Below are 17,412 nucleotides of genomic sequence, written 5' to 3'. Positions count from 1 at the left end.
ACTAGTTGTTGAAAATAGAAACTGCTGTTAAATGTTGGAATGTTTTGTAGAGAAGTGCTTGGTTGCCCGCAGAGTAAGCGAGGCAAAAGCTAATTGCTAAGCTAGAGTTATCTGTAAAGATCGTAATACTTCTTAAGGGTACCAGACTCCTTCGAGTAACTCTCCTAGGTGTCCACTACCAGATTTCACTGCTGAGCCTCGCCAGGGGGATCACCACCTTTGTCCTGATGCTTATGTGATATGGGAACATGTCTGACATCAGCAACTTAATACTGACTGTCGTGTTTAAACTAATGAATTAGGGCAGCCTGGTTGTTACAGCACTAGCACAGGAAATAAAGGACCTCATTCAGATTCCTACCGTCAGCCTGGGAAAGCTTTGTTCAAATGATGCAACTTCTGTGTACATGAGTGAATGGTAGGTTTGGACTCCAAACAGCTTAGCTGTATGTTGGAACAAACACTGGAATAAACATCTAAGATTTCACTTGTAACGGGCAATTTCAATGTGTGAGGCAGTGTAGAATTGGTTCCTAGCTTAGACACACTGCTTTTTTAAAGCAGGTAATGCATTTAAAGTATTTTATGACATCTATTGGAAAAACAGTCTCATTTGACCAGAGATGCTTTAATAATCCATATTTAAATTTCAAGCAAGAAAGAATTTAGTACTGTAGTTTCTTCGTTCCTACAAGTAAGATCAGGCTGAATGAGCGATTCTGCTGTTTGAAAGAAATTGGGGAAAAAAAAATAATTAAACTGACATGATTTTCTACCTTTGAGAGGTCATAACTTAGAAACTACCATAATTCCTTTGGGAGGTGGGGGTCCAAATGATACCATCACAGTTTGGAGAAAGGGAAATGGAAGATGGAGATTGGCAGAGGTGCTAAAGGCCCCGAAGGAATCACTAGTCCATGCAGAGTTAGACCCAGGAGCTCTGCACTCAAACTGCTGTTTTATCTCTGTTATATTGTGCTCGTCTTTCCAATTTTTTGTTTAAGGCAGCTGTGGGAGGATCAACTGAAACATAAAAGCAAGAGAAACTCCTCACAGTGTTCGGAAGCTCACTGGGCAGTGCAGTAAAGTGTTTCAGGATGTTTTGGGTTGTGTACTTCATGCTTTCTTAGCCACTCTTAGTCTAGAATCACAGTACATAACAATTATTTATTAATTAAGCCTCAGAATATTATTCTGAAGTAAGATAACACCACTATCCCCACTTTGCAGAGAGGAGAAAACTGACAAACAAAATGTCTTGAGCAAGGTCACAAAGCAAATCCGTGGCAGAGCAGAAACACAGTTCTCCAGGCTGGCTGACGGATGCTAGGGAAGTTTCATATTTAAGACCTGACATGAATCAGTATGTGGAAGTCATTCAGAGCAGGGTATGATTTCCTTGGAGCTGAACTGTAGAGAGTGGGCAAAGTACTTTAAAACATTAGAGCTTGACTTGAATTCATTGCAGCAATCGTATCCTTCGATGGATTTCCCTATGAAGAATATTTGCCTCTATTCCGCTACTATTTTAATCGCTGACATTCATTTCCTGCTGCCTTCTGGGCTTTGTTTTTTCTGTGCCCTTCAGACTGGGTAATTTTATGTATGTATGTGATTTAGGAGCTGTATTGTCTTTGCATTAGTTTAACACTGAGCTGGAGCTGCACTAAGGAATGAAATGCCATTTATTACATAGCATTATGTAAAAAGATGCAATCAAAGTGTTCCTCTGTTCAGCTTCATTTCCATAGCCTGATATCAAATGCAGGAGGACTCTTGGCCAGGAAGGCAGTTCAATGTCTACATTAAACTAAAGCCTATTGAGAACAGCTCTCCCGCAGCAGCAGTCTGTTACTTGGCCATTTGGTCTCTCTCCCTCGTCTTGATTTTTGGCTGAAACACTTTTGCATATTCTCTCATGCTGTGGAGCACACGTTTCTATTCAATCTATTTCACTCTAATTTCACTCAGACCACCTCAAGATAGCTTCGCTGGGATTGGCAACCTCATTCATTTCCTTTTGTAATTCCTGGGGCAAGCAGTTGCTTATTGATACAGTGCCAAAGTTATATTTCTCTCATATTCTGGCCAGATCTAGAGGATGATGTCTCCCGTTCCCTCTTCCTCATGTTTAAACCACCACCCCCAAGTTACCAACCTCATCACCACAGCAGAAAGTGGGGGTACACTTGGGCTACGTCAGTGTGGATCTGCCGCCATCAGTATATGACCGGCGTAAGTAAAGCAAAGCAAGCTTGTGTTTTCATTCTTCTCTGAACATGCAAAATTGTGGTCACACCGTATCTATGGCTGGATTTCGTGTGTTGCAACTGAGCTTTTTGCCAAGAGGTACCAGTGGTGGCTCGTGTTGCCATCAGTGTTCTGCTCAGAGCCAGGGGCAGTCCCTGGCTCTTAGGCAATGTACCTAAGGCAGCTTTGTCCCACGTCTTTCCATGAATATTTTTCTGATACACAAGTTACCATCATCCCAAATGCAAAAAGCATTCAAGCATGCTTGAATTTATCACCTGCTCTATCTAGCTGGCAGGAGTCAATCTGATCTCCAGAGCTTTAGAGAAGACAATTTTCTTTGTTGTTAACAAAAGGCTGATTTTCACCCCCTTGGAGGACAGCAGGGGTCAGGATCTGACTCTGAACTATTAGCATGTCAGCTAAGGCTGCTAGAAGGGATAAAAAGTATCTGGCTACAACTCTGTAATGTTAGAAGCAGACGCTGTATCAATCACATTGTCCTCATTAACTGTTTTTAATACAAGTCCTCTGGTGTCCAGGAGGCCTAGTCCTGATATCAGGTTTATCAGTAGCTCTAAAGTTGTTAAAATCTAGTCCTGCTAGACCCTAATGCCTCCCATCTTGTATTAAATTTGGGCAAGATCTTCCCTCCTCTCCCTTTTTTCAGTCGGTTGAAATTTCATCTAAAATTTACATCCAGCCTTGACCCATAAGACCCAAGGTACTGATTTTGCATCTTAAAGAGGTTAAACAGAGGCAAGAACAAACATAAAGTACCAGGAGTTGGTTAACACACAGATGATTGGATTAATTCACCCCTCTGACAAAAACAGGGCCTCAAGCAGGCCGTAGAAACTTGAATTTTCATAATAATGCAGTTGAAATATAACAGTTCTAGCTGGGAGTTTACTTTGTAATTAAGAAAGTGCTTTACTTGCTTTCTCTAATTAAACCAAATAAAATTCTGTTTTCATGGAGAAGTAAATACTTTCCTTAGCATCTAAGGAAGAAAAAATAACCCCTATACATCTTCTGGAAAGTGTAAAACTAGTTTAGCCTCATTTAAAAAGAGGGATCCAGAGGCAATGCAAGATGTTGCTCTGGTGGTGTGCTGCCACCCCAGCCATTAACTCCTGTCATCATTTGAGACACAGAGGTGCCTGATCATGTTCAGCCACCATCACACTCAATTATTAACATGCTTTGACCTTTAAGTACAAAGTGAAACCTTACACATATTTATGGCAACACGGGCTTTTGCTGACAGAGGTGTTGTACGACCGTAACTGCTGTAGTTATCCAGCCTTCCAGCTCAGATTGCAGCTGTGACCAGAATTCAGAGAATGTTCCTTCTGCTCATATCGCTCAGAAAGGCTTCTAGCCTTTATCCAGAGGTGCTAACACCACTCAGTGCCTATCCTGTATTACTCTTAAGTGCTCTTTTTCACTTGGACCAGTGTAAATAACCTAAATTTATTCATGTAGGTTGTGAAGTACTTTAGCGCTCAGGTCCCGCTTCCCCAAAAATGCATACCTCACTCCTGCACAGAGTGTGTGGAAAGCCATTAACATAAGCCACTGCCCCATTAGAGCTGGTGGGACGCTGTGCCACAAAAACACACAGGACTGTGGTCCTTACAGAACTCCATGACAAAATGCGTTCAGCTTCTGCTCTAGTACTGATGCCCAACACCTTCTGCACGGCTGCTGGCGAACGCCTCTCCCGCGCAGCGCCGGGAGCGCAGCAGCCTACGGGAGGGGGAGGTCGGGGAGGTTTCTCTTTGGGGAGGCCGGGCTCCTCGGTGGGGGGGAACGGGCAGCCTGGGATTACCACCCCTCATACCACGGTGGAGATGTTCTGACCCTTGGGGAGAGGGTACCCGGTGCCCCGGTCCGAGGGGTGACCGCCCGCCCTCGCCCCAGCGCCGCGCACCCACCGACCGCTGCCACAGAAGGCGAGCGCATGCGCAATGCGGCTGCCCGCGCTCTCCTCAGGCGGCCGTGCACCCGGGCGGCCTTGCCCGGCACGGTCCCGAGTCGTCGGCGGCCGTAGCCCCGTGGGAGCTCCGCGGAGTCACTGCCGAGCAGCACGCAGCAAAGACGGGCTGCACCGCGGCCCTGGCAGCTCCGGAGAGGCGGCCCGTTCCCGAGGCGTGCAGCACGGCCAGCGGGAAGCTCTGCGCACGCGCAATCTGCACGCCTTGCAAGAAAACAATCGAGGGCGCGAAGACCGTCGTGCGCGCGGCAGACGTCAGTGCGCATGCGTCAGCGGCAGTCGCCGCAGCCGAGGCGTGTGAGAAAGGGGGCGCATGCGCGAGCCTGCCGCCCGCAGTATTGGCCAGCGAGGTGGGGGGGGCCCCCCCCTTCCCGCGGCTGCAGCGCGCATGCGCTCAGCGGGCTCCTGCAGAGCCGAGGCGCCACCGCGAGGGGGCGGCAGAGGCTGAGGCAGCGCGCGCCTCCTGCTGAGGCTGCCGGCCCGGCCGCGGCGCTGAGGGGCGAGGGGCTGGCGGCGGGGGAAGGGCAGGGCGGGGAAGGGCTGGCGGCGGGGAAAGGGCTTCCCCGTCCTCTTCCAGGCGTCGAGGGTACCCGCCACTCCTGCCCTGCGGAAATGGGCCCTCGTATTTCAAGAGGACGAAGAACGGTGTGTCCCTGGAATAAGTCTCACCCTCAGAAGGTAACGCCCCAGCCCTCTAGAAACACCTCAACAAGGACACCCTCTTAGCGCACTGACAACCGACATCTACAGCCTCTTCCTTAGGAAGTCAGAACATGTCTTCAGATTTACCATGTAACTCCCCACAGATGCAGTCAAAGTGCCTCGTTGTTTACAGCAGCGACCCCCCCTCCCCTGACAGAGGGAGCAGTCTGTATCCCACCATTACCACTCAGGTAGGAAGTGCTCCACATCTGTTCTTTCCCCCTTGGAGGGGGGAACTACCTTGGGAACATCATATTCCTTCCTTGAAGTTTCCATACCCAGTGTACTGTCAATGCTATTCATTTAAAAAATCAAGTTATAGTCCCATAAGCACGGTTCCTCTTCCCTCTCCCCCTCGAAGGCACTGCTATGAGTGTAAAGGAGCCAAGATGTTGTCAGTACACAGAAGGAAAACAAGGTGTAGGTGACTGTACAACAAAGGCGAGTGTATGTTCAGCAGCCACTGGGACTATAGGGCATAGCACTACAGTGTACTTCAGTAGTATGAAAAGTATTGTTTTGGAGAGTGGTTGACCCTAAGGTAACCCTTTTGCTGGCAATGGAAGTATAACCCAAGCTTTTGTTTAGAGCAAACTTCCAGCTCTTAGAGCATGCGCTGATATAGCCACGTCTTGGACAACTGCAGCTAAACCTAAGCTTCCAGATTAGAACTCTGCAGATTTTAACACTCAGATCCTGACTCTCATTGTCAAAAGAGAGCAGAAGTTGAAATTTATTCTCACACATGACTACCAAACCAGCAGATGCACGCAGGCTGCAGAAGGTCACAAGTGGTCTTCAGTAAAAGTTTCATTTCCAGTATAAAACAGTAATGCCATTTTTAAAACAAAACCTACAGGTAAAGAGAAAATATCACATCTTAACAAAAAGGGTTTATTCTGACTAAACAAAATGTACAATGTTTCCCAAATGATAGTGAGTTTTCACAAGTCTGAAGTCTGCAGATCCATTGAGTAACTTGATCACTTCTTACCCTGCCGTTTGATCAAACTACTTTTTGCCAGACTTCTTTATTCCACCACTGGCTGCCAAAAGAAACAACACAACTGGTTAGACAACTGTTACAGAGCTTAGCTACAAATTTAGTTCCTCGTAAAATCAAATCCCCACTAGTCTGCCTGTACAACTCAGATCCCCACTGGTGAATTGTTTTTGCATGCGTTACTCTTTTGTGTTTGTGATCTCACATAATTTACTCTGAATGAGTAACTTAACATTAGAAAACAAGTTTTTCCTGGAACCAAATATGCCCCATAAATCTACAACAGAACTAAACATTTCAACAATTCCTTTGTTCCTCCATGGACACCCTCCGCTGTTTGTTTCTAATACAGCAGGAGTATAGTCCAGTCAAATCAAATTCAAGGCTAAGGGAATAAAAGCATCGTTATCCCTACAACAACAGAGTCCCCAGCTGGGATCAAAGCTCTACAGAAGCAGGTACTGGAATTGTGAGAATTCCAGTTCTCTGTAATTATCTGTTCTGTGCAGTCCCTGTTATTGAAGGGACTAAAGCAGCGTGAAAGAACACAACATATTAACACAGCAGCAAGTGCAGCATTTTCTGTAAATGCGGTTTTTTACAGCATGTGTAATGTATGACCGGTGGAAAGGAAAAAAAGAATAGCAAGGCTGCAGCAAGATACGCTGCAAGGGCTGATGGACAACAGCACTTTGCAGGGCAATACAATTCTAACACCGTTGCCTGGCTGAGGCTCTTGGGAATAGTCTAGCCCTCCCACAAGCACACAATAATCACTATCTGCTTTGGCAAGCATTGGACAAGGACCAGATGACTGAAACTCAGTCTAGAAAAAGGCAGAGTAATAACGGCAGGAAAGAACTATGAAGAAATCTGTAAGCTGAAGTACTCTATGCAGAACAAGTTTAGGATGGTAAGGACACAGAAGAGAGGCTCAGTGAATTGTTTTGCATTGGTCTGTAACACCAAAGACATTCCGAGTCCCATACCCAGCACAACTTTTGTACGCCCATCAATCAGAGCAGCTAGATCAATTTGAGATAAATAAACAAGAAATATCCCAGTCAGTGCGTCTGGACAGCATTCCCTCCAAGAGCACTGACAAGCTCTGATGTGAAAATGCAGAACTGCTGGCTAAGATTGAAACTTGTCATTACAGCCCCTATGTCAGAGGACTCAGACTGCCAGCACAGCTCCCAGAGGCAGAAAGGGTTCTGTAAAGAACTGGGGAACTACAGACCAGAGAGTCTGACTTTCTCTCTGAGAAGATAACAGTCTGTAAGAAAGCAAATGGACAGACACAGCCTTGTGGCAGTTACTAGGACTTCTGTAAATGGCAAATCCTTCCTCACGGACCTGCTGCATCTCCGAGGTTATCGTTAAGTGTACCTGACAAGATGCCATAGCAAAGGCTGTCAGCAAAACAAAGTTGCTATGGGATTGCTGGAAAGGTCTTTCTGGGACCTTCCCAGACTGAAAGCTTGCTAGAGAACAGGAAGCAAGGTGTGAAGTCTTCACAGAATGGAGAAGTGATTAGTCATGTTATGGACCACAGGTCAAAAACACCTAGAGGGAATAGGCAGGGTGCACCCTTTAACATCCCCAACCCGATCACTGCAACTCCTGGAGGAGTGCCCAGACTCACATTAACACTATCTCCTCCTACCGCTGCCTGAGACAAAGCCTAGGCTCAATGCAGCATCAAGACTGCAAACTTTCTTCTGTGGCACACTGTACTTTACAGTCACTTAGGCAAAAGGGTTGAAGCCAGACTGATTTCCAGTCATGAGGGGCCTTTTTTGCCAGGAGTCTACTGCTCCTGAGGAAGTTCATCCTCTAAGAGAGCAAGTACTGGAGTCGTTAAAACTCTCAGGACTGTGGCAAAGCCTACATGTGATATAACAAGAAAGAAAGGATGGCATGCAAAGACAAGAGTAGAAACATCTCTGCACCATCCCGCCAGAACGGGTAGCATGCCAGACACACCGTTATACCTGCGAAATCAGAACCTGCATCAGTAATTTGGGGATGAAATTGCATAGTGAAAGAAAAAATAAAATAAAAAATTAGCCTCTATTTGTTACTTCTCATCTGCACCTGCCATCGACTTACTGGTGTATGTTAAATAACCTAGAGGTACACGCCCTTTCATGTGTGCCAAGCAAAAACATTACATTTGTGAAGCCAGCGAGCCCTCCGTTTTTCCTATCACTTACTGAGGGGCCCTTTTCCAGCAGCCTTTGCTTTCATCTCCTCAAGTTTCTTTTGCTCCTCCTTCTGCTTTTGTTTAAATGCCAGATCTGTCTAAAGAAAAGAACAACAGTGTTTGTTAACATCTCCTCCCCCCAAAAAAATAATCAAAAACAAGTGATAAGCAGTGAGAAACAAATGAAATATTCTAACAGCAGTAAAAACCTGACTGAACTGGTCCAAGATGGCTGAATACTACTAAACATGCAAAACCTTACAGAACTATGACAGGGTTTTTGCTGAACTGGAACACAATGACTAAACTTTAACTTTGTATGTTTGATCCTTCTGAAATTTAACAAGTACCGTTTCCTGCAGCATAACCTCCTTCTGCCCCCTGCATGACAGATGTTTGCACCAAATCCATTCATTAATATGCCACCAGTGATGCTGGGAGCCTAGCGCATAAGCGCTTCCTAACAATAAAACTTGGATTATATAGGATGTAAGAAAAAAAAAGGTTGCTTTTCCCTAAAAAAAAAGCATTAATTAAAAAAAGAAATCCTTCCACGCATATGTCACTATTTTTATGGGGTTTAGTACATTTGTGTTAGTTCCAAGCAATTGAATGAGACCGCTGGGAAATCGTACAGGCCAGCCAGCTGCTGAGCATCCCTGCCAGAACAGCCTCCAGAATTCCAGAGAGCTCAGATACCCATTCTTCAGACATCCCGGCTGAAAGGGACTGTAGTCTTTCCCCTTGGCACTCAGGATCTGGGAGAACTAAGCTGAGGACCTTGACAACTGAGGTTCTACAGATTCTTCACCAACCCAGCCCACAGCTCAACTACCTTTGTAACTGGTTTTCCTCTTCTTTAAGTTAAAGCTTCCCTTGCTGCAGTGTAAGCCTAGTACTTCCCCTCCCTACCCCATACAGAACACAATGTTGTTTCTCTCTCGAGGTTTTTCAATGTTTTTTTTCCTTGTAGACTAATGTCTCTTTCGTAGTAAATCAATCCCTCACATTTATCCACTTCTGTGGGTTTTTTTCCTTGTAACGTGTTGCCCCCATGTGCTTGCAGTATTTCAGTGCTGAGAGGAAAAGAAATATTATTACAATGTGTGTGACACAAGATTTTTATACATCTTGTATGATTTTCTCCTTTTGCCACACCCGATTTTGCAGGTACACGGTCCGTGTATGATCTTTGTCTCACATCCTTCAAGTAGACCTGGACTTTAGCCAGTCACGCTCCTTGTATTTTAGACATTGATTACTCTTACCAAAGAAAGGGACTGAGCATACATGCTTCATTAAATTAATCCACTTTTTCAAACTTTCTCCAATTTGTTAAGATTACTTTGACCACTAATCTTGCCCTCTGACAGTCTGTGGCCCCTCCTGACTTTCTGTTTTCAACAAAGAGAATCAGCCGCATTGCCAACCAGCCAACCAAGGCACTCAGCAAAATACTACTGAAACTCCAATCCAATCCAAAATCTTGCAAAGCCCCTCAGTACGCCCTTGCAGTCAGATACGGAGCTGTTACAGAGCGGGGCACTCCAGCATGCTGCCAGCTCACCTTCCATCACCCTCCGAGGTCCCGTTCCTGCCTTGCGCTTGAGAACACGACATGAGCTACCATCAGGAGCCCTGCACCTATTGCCTTTCTCCTCACACACAGAGCACTGCCCTGCTACAGCGCAGAATGCCCTTTGTTTGTCACAGTGGTACTAAAAACCATACTGGCTATTAATATTTACATTATCATAACCTGGATCCTTGTAAGCACTTAATTGGCTCTACCATTTCTCTAACAATAAAGCTTACTTGGAAAACTATGATTATTTTTTTTCCTTTTTCAGAGACACCATACTTGTCTTTCCACAGCCAGTGGTGCCTCACCCACCCTCCATGATCCTTGGAAATAACCGCTTACGCCCATATTCTGAGCTCTTATGTTTAAGTATCTCCAACACGAGATTCACTCGTACCCAATTTATTCAAACCATTTGACAATCCTCGCTTTTTGTACCCTGTTCTAGGTTCTTGTGACGGCGTTGATCTGTCACGCTTCCCACCACAGCCCGCTACTTCGGCGAGGACGCCCCAGCCTCCTCCGTGGCACCGGGCTCTCCCGTCAGCCAGCACCAGCCCCGCCGCAGTTACCGTGAACGCAGCCGGGATGTCAGCAGGGAAAACGCCGCTTGCTCCTGACGGCCCTAAGCGTTACCGTCAGAACGATGCCTGGTCAAACGCGACGTTCCATAAAACACGTATTGCTACGAGAGGCGGCCTGAAGGCGGAAAGCAGCCCCGCCACAAGCCGGGGCAGGCCCGGTGCCGCAGGCCCGGTGCCGCAGCCGCCTCCGGGGCTCGCCCGCCGCCCTACCTCGTCCAGGTCCTTCGACTGCTTCTTCGGCTGCTTCAGCGGCTTCTTCTTGCCGCCTGCAAAGACAGAGGAGACAGTGAGGCCCGGAGGGGCAGGTGGGCGGCGCCGGCGGCCCCGGGCCCGGCCTTACCCTCTCGGCCCGACATGGTGCCCGCTCCGCTGCGCTCCGCCGCCCCTCGCCCGAGCGCTCGCGCACGCGGGCTCGCGCTGCCGGGCGGCCTCTTCCGCCTGGTCCCGCGCGGCCGCCGTAGCGCTTCCGCCGCCGCTTCCGCCTCAGGCGCCGGGCCGGGCAGGTCCCGTCCCCGGACAGGTAGGAGGTGCTGCCCGGGCTGGGTGGTGCGGCGGGGGTTGGCAGCCCCGGCGGGCTCCTCGGGAACGGCTGCCCGGTGGGGAGGAGCGGCTCGGCCCGGCCCAGCCCTCCGCCGCGCACGGAGCGCCGGGCCGCTGCTGGCGGGCGCGGCCTAGGCAAGGGCTGGCGGTGGGACGCCCCGCTGCGGCGGGCCGCTCCCTCCCGCGGGTCGCCTTCAGTGGCCGAGGTGAGGCCGGTGCTGCTGCCCGGGCCTGTGCGTGGCTACTAGAGGCGGCGGCGGTATCGCAGTGCTGGTCGGTAGGGTGCCGGTAGCGTAGGCTCGTAGGTCCGCGCGGCGGAGGGGCCCCCTCCGACAGGGAAGGGGTCGGTCCTGCGGAAAAACAGATTCCTCCCGCCTCAAGCGTGAGAAGCAGAGCTGTGAATGTGTGGTGGCGTCCCGGAAATTTTGTTTTTACATTTTGGCAGTGACAGAAGAAACTGCTGCAAAGCAAGGCAGGACCCCTGAAAGCTAGTCTGACTCGCCACCAGTGTCTAGCGTGTGTGGCAACTGGGGCGTAAACCGTTCGAAAGAATATTTATGTCAATGAGTGCCGGCAGAGGAAACTCATTTTCTTACAAGGGGAAGCAAGAGAGGGACAAGGCATGTTGCCTCAGATGGAGCTTTCATAGCTGTGTTAGGTCCTGTTAGCTCAGACTGAGATTACTTTCTTTACAGGCTGTTTGCAACTGTCTACATAGAAATTCTTAAAACCTCAGCTTTCTCTCTTTGCTATGCTGTCTCAATAGCCTGAATATTTGGTAAAACTCTGGACGAGGTAGTGCAATGAAAAAAGGGAAGTTTTGCAGTCTGGAATGGACAAAGTTGAGCTGAAGGTTTTGGTACATGGCCTGCAACGTGAAGCAGGTATTGTAACAGTGAGACGTACGAGTGATGCTGGAAAGAGAGACAACTGAATTCGTTTCCATGTTCTTGTGGTTTCAGTCCACCATATTATTATGCCTATAGAACAACTGGTAAGATTTTCACTATGCTGCTTGTTGTTGTTACTACTTGTTAGAAATACTTAACAGGGCATGAACCTGTGGTGTTTAGAATAAGTAGCCAGCTAAAAGCTGATCAAAAATGGCTTCCAGTAGGAAGAATCCTTTCCTGTGGAAATGCATGTATTTGCATATGTATGGTGTCATTAGCCACCTAAAATTAGTGTGGAAAACTATTGTGAAAAAATGTTTAAAAACTCTGCAGCAGCTATCAAGCTTTCTCAATAATCCATGTATTTATATTATATTAGTTAAAACTTAATATAGTAACACTTCAAACTTCATATAAAACCTTATTTGAAAGTTTTCCTGTTTACAGCTTTTAGAGGAATGTGCCTAGTAGAAAATTAAGATTTAAAAATTTACTCAAATTTACAGATTTATTCAAATTATTTTCAGATCGGTAGACCATAAACCATAACTCACAGTCTGCTTTTGCAGTGTAAGCAAGAACTTTAAGCTCATTTTAAAATGCAGCCGTAGCTGTGTGTTCACTACCTGATATTTTTCTATCTTGTGGCTCTTCCTTATGTTTTACTTTTGTTGGCAGTCTCGTGAGAATACTGGTTGTGTTCAGTTCAGCACTTCTGTGTTTTCTCTCTGTCCTTTATGTTTTTGTCTCTGTGTTCTTCAACACTTCCTGTATCTGTGGAGTGTAAGATAAAGGGAGTCAGCAAGCCCCACTTCTTTTCTTATCAAGATTTTTTTTCCCCTCTCTGTCTTTTTTCCTTTTCTGCTTTTTTGCAGAATTGTTAGTACTTGTGACATGGTCCACCAAAATGTGAAAGCACAAGGCAAAATTTCATGTGGTGATCGCCTCTGTGCTGAAGCATTAAATTACTCTGAAGTTACTCCTGCTGGTACAGGACCTGCACATGATCACTATTCATGCAGTGAGTGAATTAGTAATCAAGAAGCATGGTGGGCGTACTTACTAACAGCAGAAAAGCAGGAATCTGTGGCAGAACTGGCCTTTGTTGAAAATGTGGAAAGTTCTCTAGGTAAGTAAAACTAGTGATGGTTTAGCCATTCTTGAATTTTATTGAGTTTGGTACAGGTTTTGGTGTAGTGTTAAGAAGTATTAATCAGCCGTACTTCAATAACTTTTCTTCTTCATCCTTGTAGCACTTTTATTCGCTGATTAAATTCAAGACATGGGGCCAATGAAATATAAGTCAAGTGTGTCCTCGGTGTCCTGTGGTCTGCAGTATCACCGTTTGTTGATACAGTGGAGTCCAAAAATGAATGTACATATCGTGCGGACTTACTGCTCGTCGGCGCCGAAGAGGCCCGAAGCCAAGTCTGCGATAGAAATGGCCGTGGGTCTGCTCAGTCGGCTGACGGAAGCTGGGACCGTTATGGGGAAAAACTCCCTTCAGAAAATGTCTGCAACGTGCAAGAGTTGGTGGGACAGATATGAAGAGTTTGTTGGAATCAATGAGGTTCGAGAGGCTCAGGGAAAAGTGACAGAGGTAAACGTGGAGGCAATGTGGAAATTTAAAAATTATGAGTTAAGTTGTGTGAAGTATAAATGCTGGCTGTGAAGCAAAAAAGGTCCTCCAAGGAGAATCATGTCTTTGTCTGCTTTGACTGTGCAGATACTAAGAATGTGTTCTAGTCTGTGCATGTTGGTAAATATAGCTTATCCCTTAATTGAAATGTGGTTTGTTTTGTTGGGGTTCTTTTTTCCCCCAAAAAATTCATATAATTAGCGATTTAGATCTGTCTGGTAATAAGTCTCTGAAATAACTACTCTTTCTTCTTAGGCTGAAAATGTCTTTATGATAGCTCGAGGGATTGTACGAGAGGCTCGTGAAAACGTAGAAGCCCAACAGATTAGACTGAAGGAAATTCGGGACCGCTTAGACAGGGTCTCTCGGGATGACACCCAGTATTTAGAGCTGGCTACTCTGGAACACAGGCTGCTGCAGGTAACTTGTTGGTACTTCAGCACTGGCAAATACGATGAAAATCTGTGTGCTTTGCTTCTGTCACTAGTGACTCTTTTTGCAGATGCAGTTCAGTTCCAAAGTCAATTTCTGATGATACTTGTTTTAGTTACTTATTATAGATTATTTGATCTGCTATGCAAATTGTATCTGTTAATGTTAAAATAGGGCAGTAAATTTGGAGCAGAAAGCTGAAGATAGTGAGCCTGGGAAGTTGAGTGTTGGCCTGTAAATGAGTAGTCAACAAAAAACTGGGATTCAAAGAGTTCACCTTTCATGTGATGAGAGAAGCTCCTTTCTGGTTGTTAATCTATGAAAACTTTCTCAGCTCTTCTGCATGGCTGCAACACCCATGTAATTCATTAAAGCTTTTGTCAGAGAGCAGCAAGAATGAGACTGCTCAGTGAGGGAGGGCAAGCAAGAAGATGGGGTTGACGGCAGCGCAGGCTGAGGCAGCGTCCTCAGCAAGGGTGCAGTCAGTCCTGCAGCGCCTCAGCTGGATGAGCCAAGCAGCGCTGGTGACAGGAACATGTTTATTAACAGCCCATCAGTCAGAGATAAAGACAAGGTAGCAGCTGAAGTCAATCCAGGAAATCCAGGTGAAACTGCAGGAGCAGCAGGGAACAGGCCTGGAAGCAGATACACCCATGGCAAAGCTCAGGCAAGGAGTGGGTACCGACGCCTGAGGTTAAACTGAGCTCCTGGATCAGCGGGTAGAACATCAGGAAAGAACTAGAGCACTGCAGTTGTCTAAGTAGGGGATCAGCTGTGTGTGGAGGAGACTTAAAGAAGACTAGAGCTCTGCATGACTGTGAAGAAAGGCAGAGCTCAAGTCACTGCTGTCCGTAAGGTGGTGGTGCCGTCTTACAAAAGAAATACACGCTTGGAAGAATGAGAATAATTCTGGGAGATACAGGGAGAAAGGGAAGACATTTGTCTGTGTGCAGGTAAGAGAATGCAGAGGAATAAGTATGTGTGTTTATGGGATGAACCTGTCCAAGACATCCTTTCCAGTCCTATTTTCAGTTCCCATTTAAGGGGTTTAGAACTGAAAGGTCATGTTTGGAGAAGTAAGCAGGACTGGAAAAGTGTATGTTATAGGGAGAGAAAGACCTTGCCCACTCACACCCCTTTTCTGTCATCAGCGTGGGACAGATTCTTGCATAGAGGATCTTCAGGCTGTAATTTCTGATGACCTTTTCAGTTTCTCAGTTTTCACTTAAAATGTTGTGTCATTGACTTAAGTAGAATTGATAAAGAAAATCCCATATTAAAAGGAAAAATTCTGGAACAGAACTAATGGATGTTCTTAATTCCCATTCCTTCATCTGCACTGGGGTTTTGGGTTTTTTTTTTTTTTAGTATAGACTTTGTAGCTTCATATTATACCTTCTCCTTCAAATCACTGTTTCTTGCAGGAAGAGAAGAGGTACCGAGCTGTGTATTTAAGTGCAGAAGAATCTGAGAGAGAAAAATTCTCTCTCTTCTCTGCAGCTGTAAGGGAAAGCCATGAGAAAGAGCGAACAAGAGCTGAAAAAACAAAGAACTGGTCAATTATTGGTTCTGTACTGGGAGCCATTATAGGTGTTCTTGGTTCCACCTATGTTAATCGAGTAAGGCTGCAAGAATTGAAAGTCTTGGTGCTTGAAGCACAGAAGGGCCCAATAAATTTGCAAGAAGCCATCAAAGAACAGGCCTCCAGCCATTACTTACAGCAGAAGGATCTCAGCGACGTCATAGCAGACCTGAAGAACGTGCTGCAAACAAGGACATCACAGGAAGTAAAAGAAGGCGCTTTGTTAACTAGAGAAGACGGGAATGACTCTGTAAAAATAGATTCTCTTCTAATTCCTTTGAACGAACAGCTAAACTACACTAAACAAGTCAGTTCATGCCTAGGGAATTTACAGCGGCAGTTGAGCAGTCTGCAGGAGAGCACGGCGCAGGTGATCGCCGAGGTGCAGGCTGTGAAACTCGCGGTCCATTCTAGGCCTGCAGAAAGAGGGTTGCCAAGGTCTGCCGGGGAGGGTAAGGGCCAGGCTTCTGCCGTCAGGGATGTGATTTTAGAATTGTGTGACACCGAGCGGAGACTGGAAACACAAATGAAGAGAAATTCTATTTACAGCACTGCAGTGACATGTGCTATGTTTGCTGTCACTCTGCCAGTACTCTATATTGTACTTAAAGGGAACTGATCTCTAATTGCCACAATTTACTAGATTTATAATAAAAGTAGACTTACACTCTAAGTGCTTAGAGTACAAGTCGAAATAAGGTTGTGTTAGCATTTCTCTTTAGGCTTTCTCCTGCGTCTTTGGACAACTTGTGAGGAGAGTCCGTCTGCTGCTGCAGGCTCAATGTTAACAGCCTTTGTCACGTGTTGTGGTTTTTAACTCCCAAAGTAAAGGAAATTCCACAGGTTCATCTGTTGATTTCACTCGCTGCTTCACTCTTTTACTGTCTGGTCTTGTACACCGTGCCCGGCAGTTACTTTTACTCTGGAGCTGTATTGGTGATTTTCTGTTCAAATGATTCCTGTAAGTCAATGATGGGTTAAGTACTTTGTGTGTACATAACGCTTTATAATTTTGCTCCTGCTTTCTTCTTAGTTTTGCAATTTATCCATACACAAAACGTTAGGAGTCATTTTGCCAAACAGGTAGAAACATTTGCCCTGAAGTTCTTGTTTTGTTTCCTTTTTTTTTTTTTTTTTTCTTTAATTCTGGATACAATGCAGAGGCTTGCAATATCACGAACAGCAGGGGCCGTGTAATAAGGAGGATTGAAGTAGCCATGAAACAATGTGGCTGCACAGCCGGATGCTGCATTTAAAATACATTTAAGTTACATGTGGCAACTTTTTCTTAGGACCCTTTATGATAAAGTATCCAAAAGCATTTCTGGAGCTTTAGGTATTTGTTACTGATTGGTCCATGTTGTGCAGGCTTCCAGGGAGGGAAAGAGAGAAAGGGTTCAGATACAGAAATGTATTATAAAGTGTGGTGACGTTTATTCTGCAGACACAAGCCAATTACCCTTGCTCTGCAGGGTTCCCTAGGTATTTTGTAGGTTTAATAATCATCATGGAGCAATCACTTTCTTATCTATACTAGTATCTCATAGGAACTTTCTCTGGTTTTTATTCCTTTTTTCAGTTTTGTCGTATCTGAAAATTGAAATGCTACTTTACAGCAGGTGCTTTTAAACTGGCAATAGTGTTACACAAACTACTCTGAAATAATATTTGGGGAAAAAGTGAAAGGCCCAGCTGCCTGTTTTTCCTGGAAGAATGACGAATGGCTGATTGAGGAAAAACAGTTGTCTAAGCAGCTAAACATCAGTATCTGTGTGTGACCTCACACAAAGTTGTTGGTATTGCTGTGATAAGAGATCATTTTCTCCCTGTGATGGCAGCAGATAAACAAATGAGACGTGGAGCCCCTGCTCTTCTGCGGAGCCTTTGCAGGCAATGGAGTGATAAGCTCCCTTCACACTGTAATGCCTTCGTGTAAGCGCTTCAGGATGACTAAGTGGTGTTTAGTATGCAGTCTGCTATGGTGGGTTTTTTTCTGCCAG

At 45.8% G+C, this 17,412-nt stretch overlaps 1 protein-coding gene and 1 long non-coding RNA gene across 5 annotated transcripts; one reads left to right on the top strand and one right to left on the bottom strand.

Annotated features, from left to right (window-relative positions):
• Nucleotides 1–5,663: 5,663 nt before the first annotated feature.
• On the bottom strand, nucleotides 5,664–10,711 carry LOC104349857 (uncharacterized). 2 transcript variants are annotated; one of them, XR_015183774.1, is made up of 5 exons: nucleotides 10,667–10,711; nucleotides 10,537–10,592; nucleotides 8,171–8,258; nucleotides 5,946–5,997; nucleotides 5,664–5,804 (listed from the first exon to the last, which is right to left on the bottom strand). It is a non-coding gene; the product is annotated as an uncharacterized LOC104349857 (long non-coding RNA). The 2 variants fall into 2 exon arrangements; XR_015183773.1 differs by lacking the exon at nucleotides 5,664–5,804 and having other exon boundaries at nucleotides 5,825–5,997.
• Nucleotides 10,712–10,807: 96 nt separating this feature from the next.
• On the top strand, nucleotides 10,808–16,273 carry CCDC51 (coiled-coil domain containing 51). Of its 3 annotated transcripts, XM_086469927.1 has the most exons (5): nucleotides 10,808–10,846; nucleotides 12,635–12,888; nucleotides 13,013–13,359; nucleotides 13,654–13,818; nucleotides 15,255–16,273. In XM_086469927.1, the coding sequence occupies exons 3-5, from the start codon at nucleotides 13,042–13,044 to the stop codon at nucleotides 16,029–16,031; spliced, it is 1,260 nt and encodes a 419-aa protein (XP_086326053.1). In that variant the 5' UTR covers nucleotides 10,808–10,846; nucleotides 12,635–12,888; nucleotides 13,013–13,041; the 3' UTR covers nucleotides 16,032–16,273. The 3 variants fall into 3 exon arrangements, with proteins under 3 accessions (XP_086326053.1, XP_086326054.1, XP_086326052.1); XM_086469928.1 differs by lacking the exon at nucleotides 12,635–12,888 and having other exon boundaries at nucleotides 10,816–10,846; XM_086469926.1 differs by lacking the exon at nucleotides 10,808–10,846 and having other exon boundaries at nucleotides 12,236–12,888.
• The last annotated feature ends 1,139 nt before the right edge of the window (nucleotides 16,274–17,412 follow it).

Source organism: Leptosomus discolor, chromosome 9 (assembly GCF_034619465.1).
Source record: "Leptosomus discolor isolate bLepDis1 chromosome 9, bLepDis1.hap2, whole genome shotgun sequence".
In the NCBI taxonomy this organism is placed as follows: domain Eukaryota; kingdom Metazoa; phylum Chordata; class Aves; order Leptosomiformes; family Leptosomidae; genus Leptosomus; species Leptosomus discolor.
This window is presented reverse-complemented; position numbering and strand designations above follow the sequence as displayed.

Bases quoted from the DNA above. Each gene is read 5' to 3' on its own strand.
- CCDC51 (XM_086469927.1), top strand. From the start codon at position 13,042: ATGGGGCCAATGAAATATAAGTCAAGTGTGTCCTCGGTGTCCTGTGGT. The intron at 13,360-13,653 runs GTAAACGTGGAG...CTTTCTTCTTAG, and splicing joins CTCAGGGAAAAGTGACAGAG to GCTGAAAATGTCTTTATGAT. The intron at 13,819-15,254 runs GTAACTTGTTGG...TGTTTCTTGCAG, and splicing joins TGGAACACAGGCTGCTGCAG to GAAGAGAAGAGGTACCGAGC.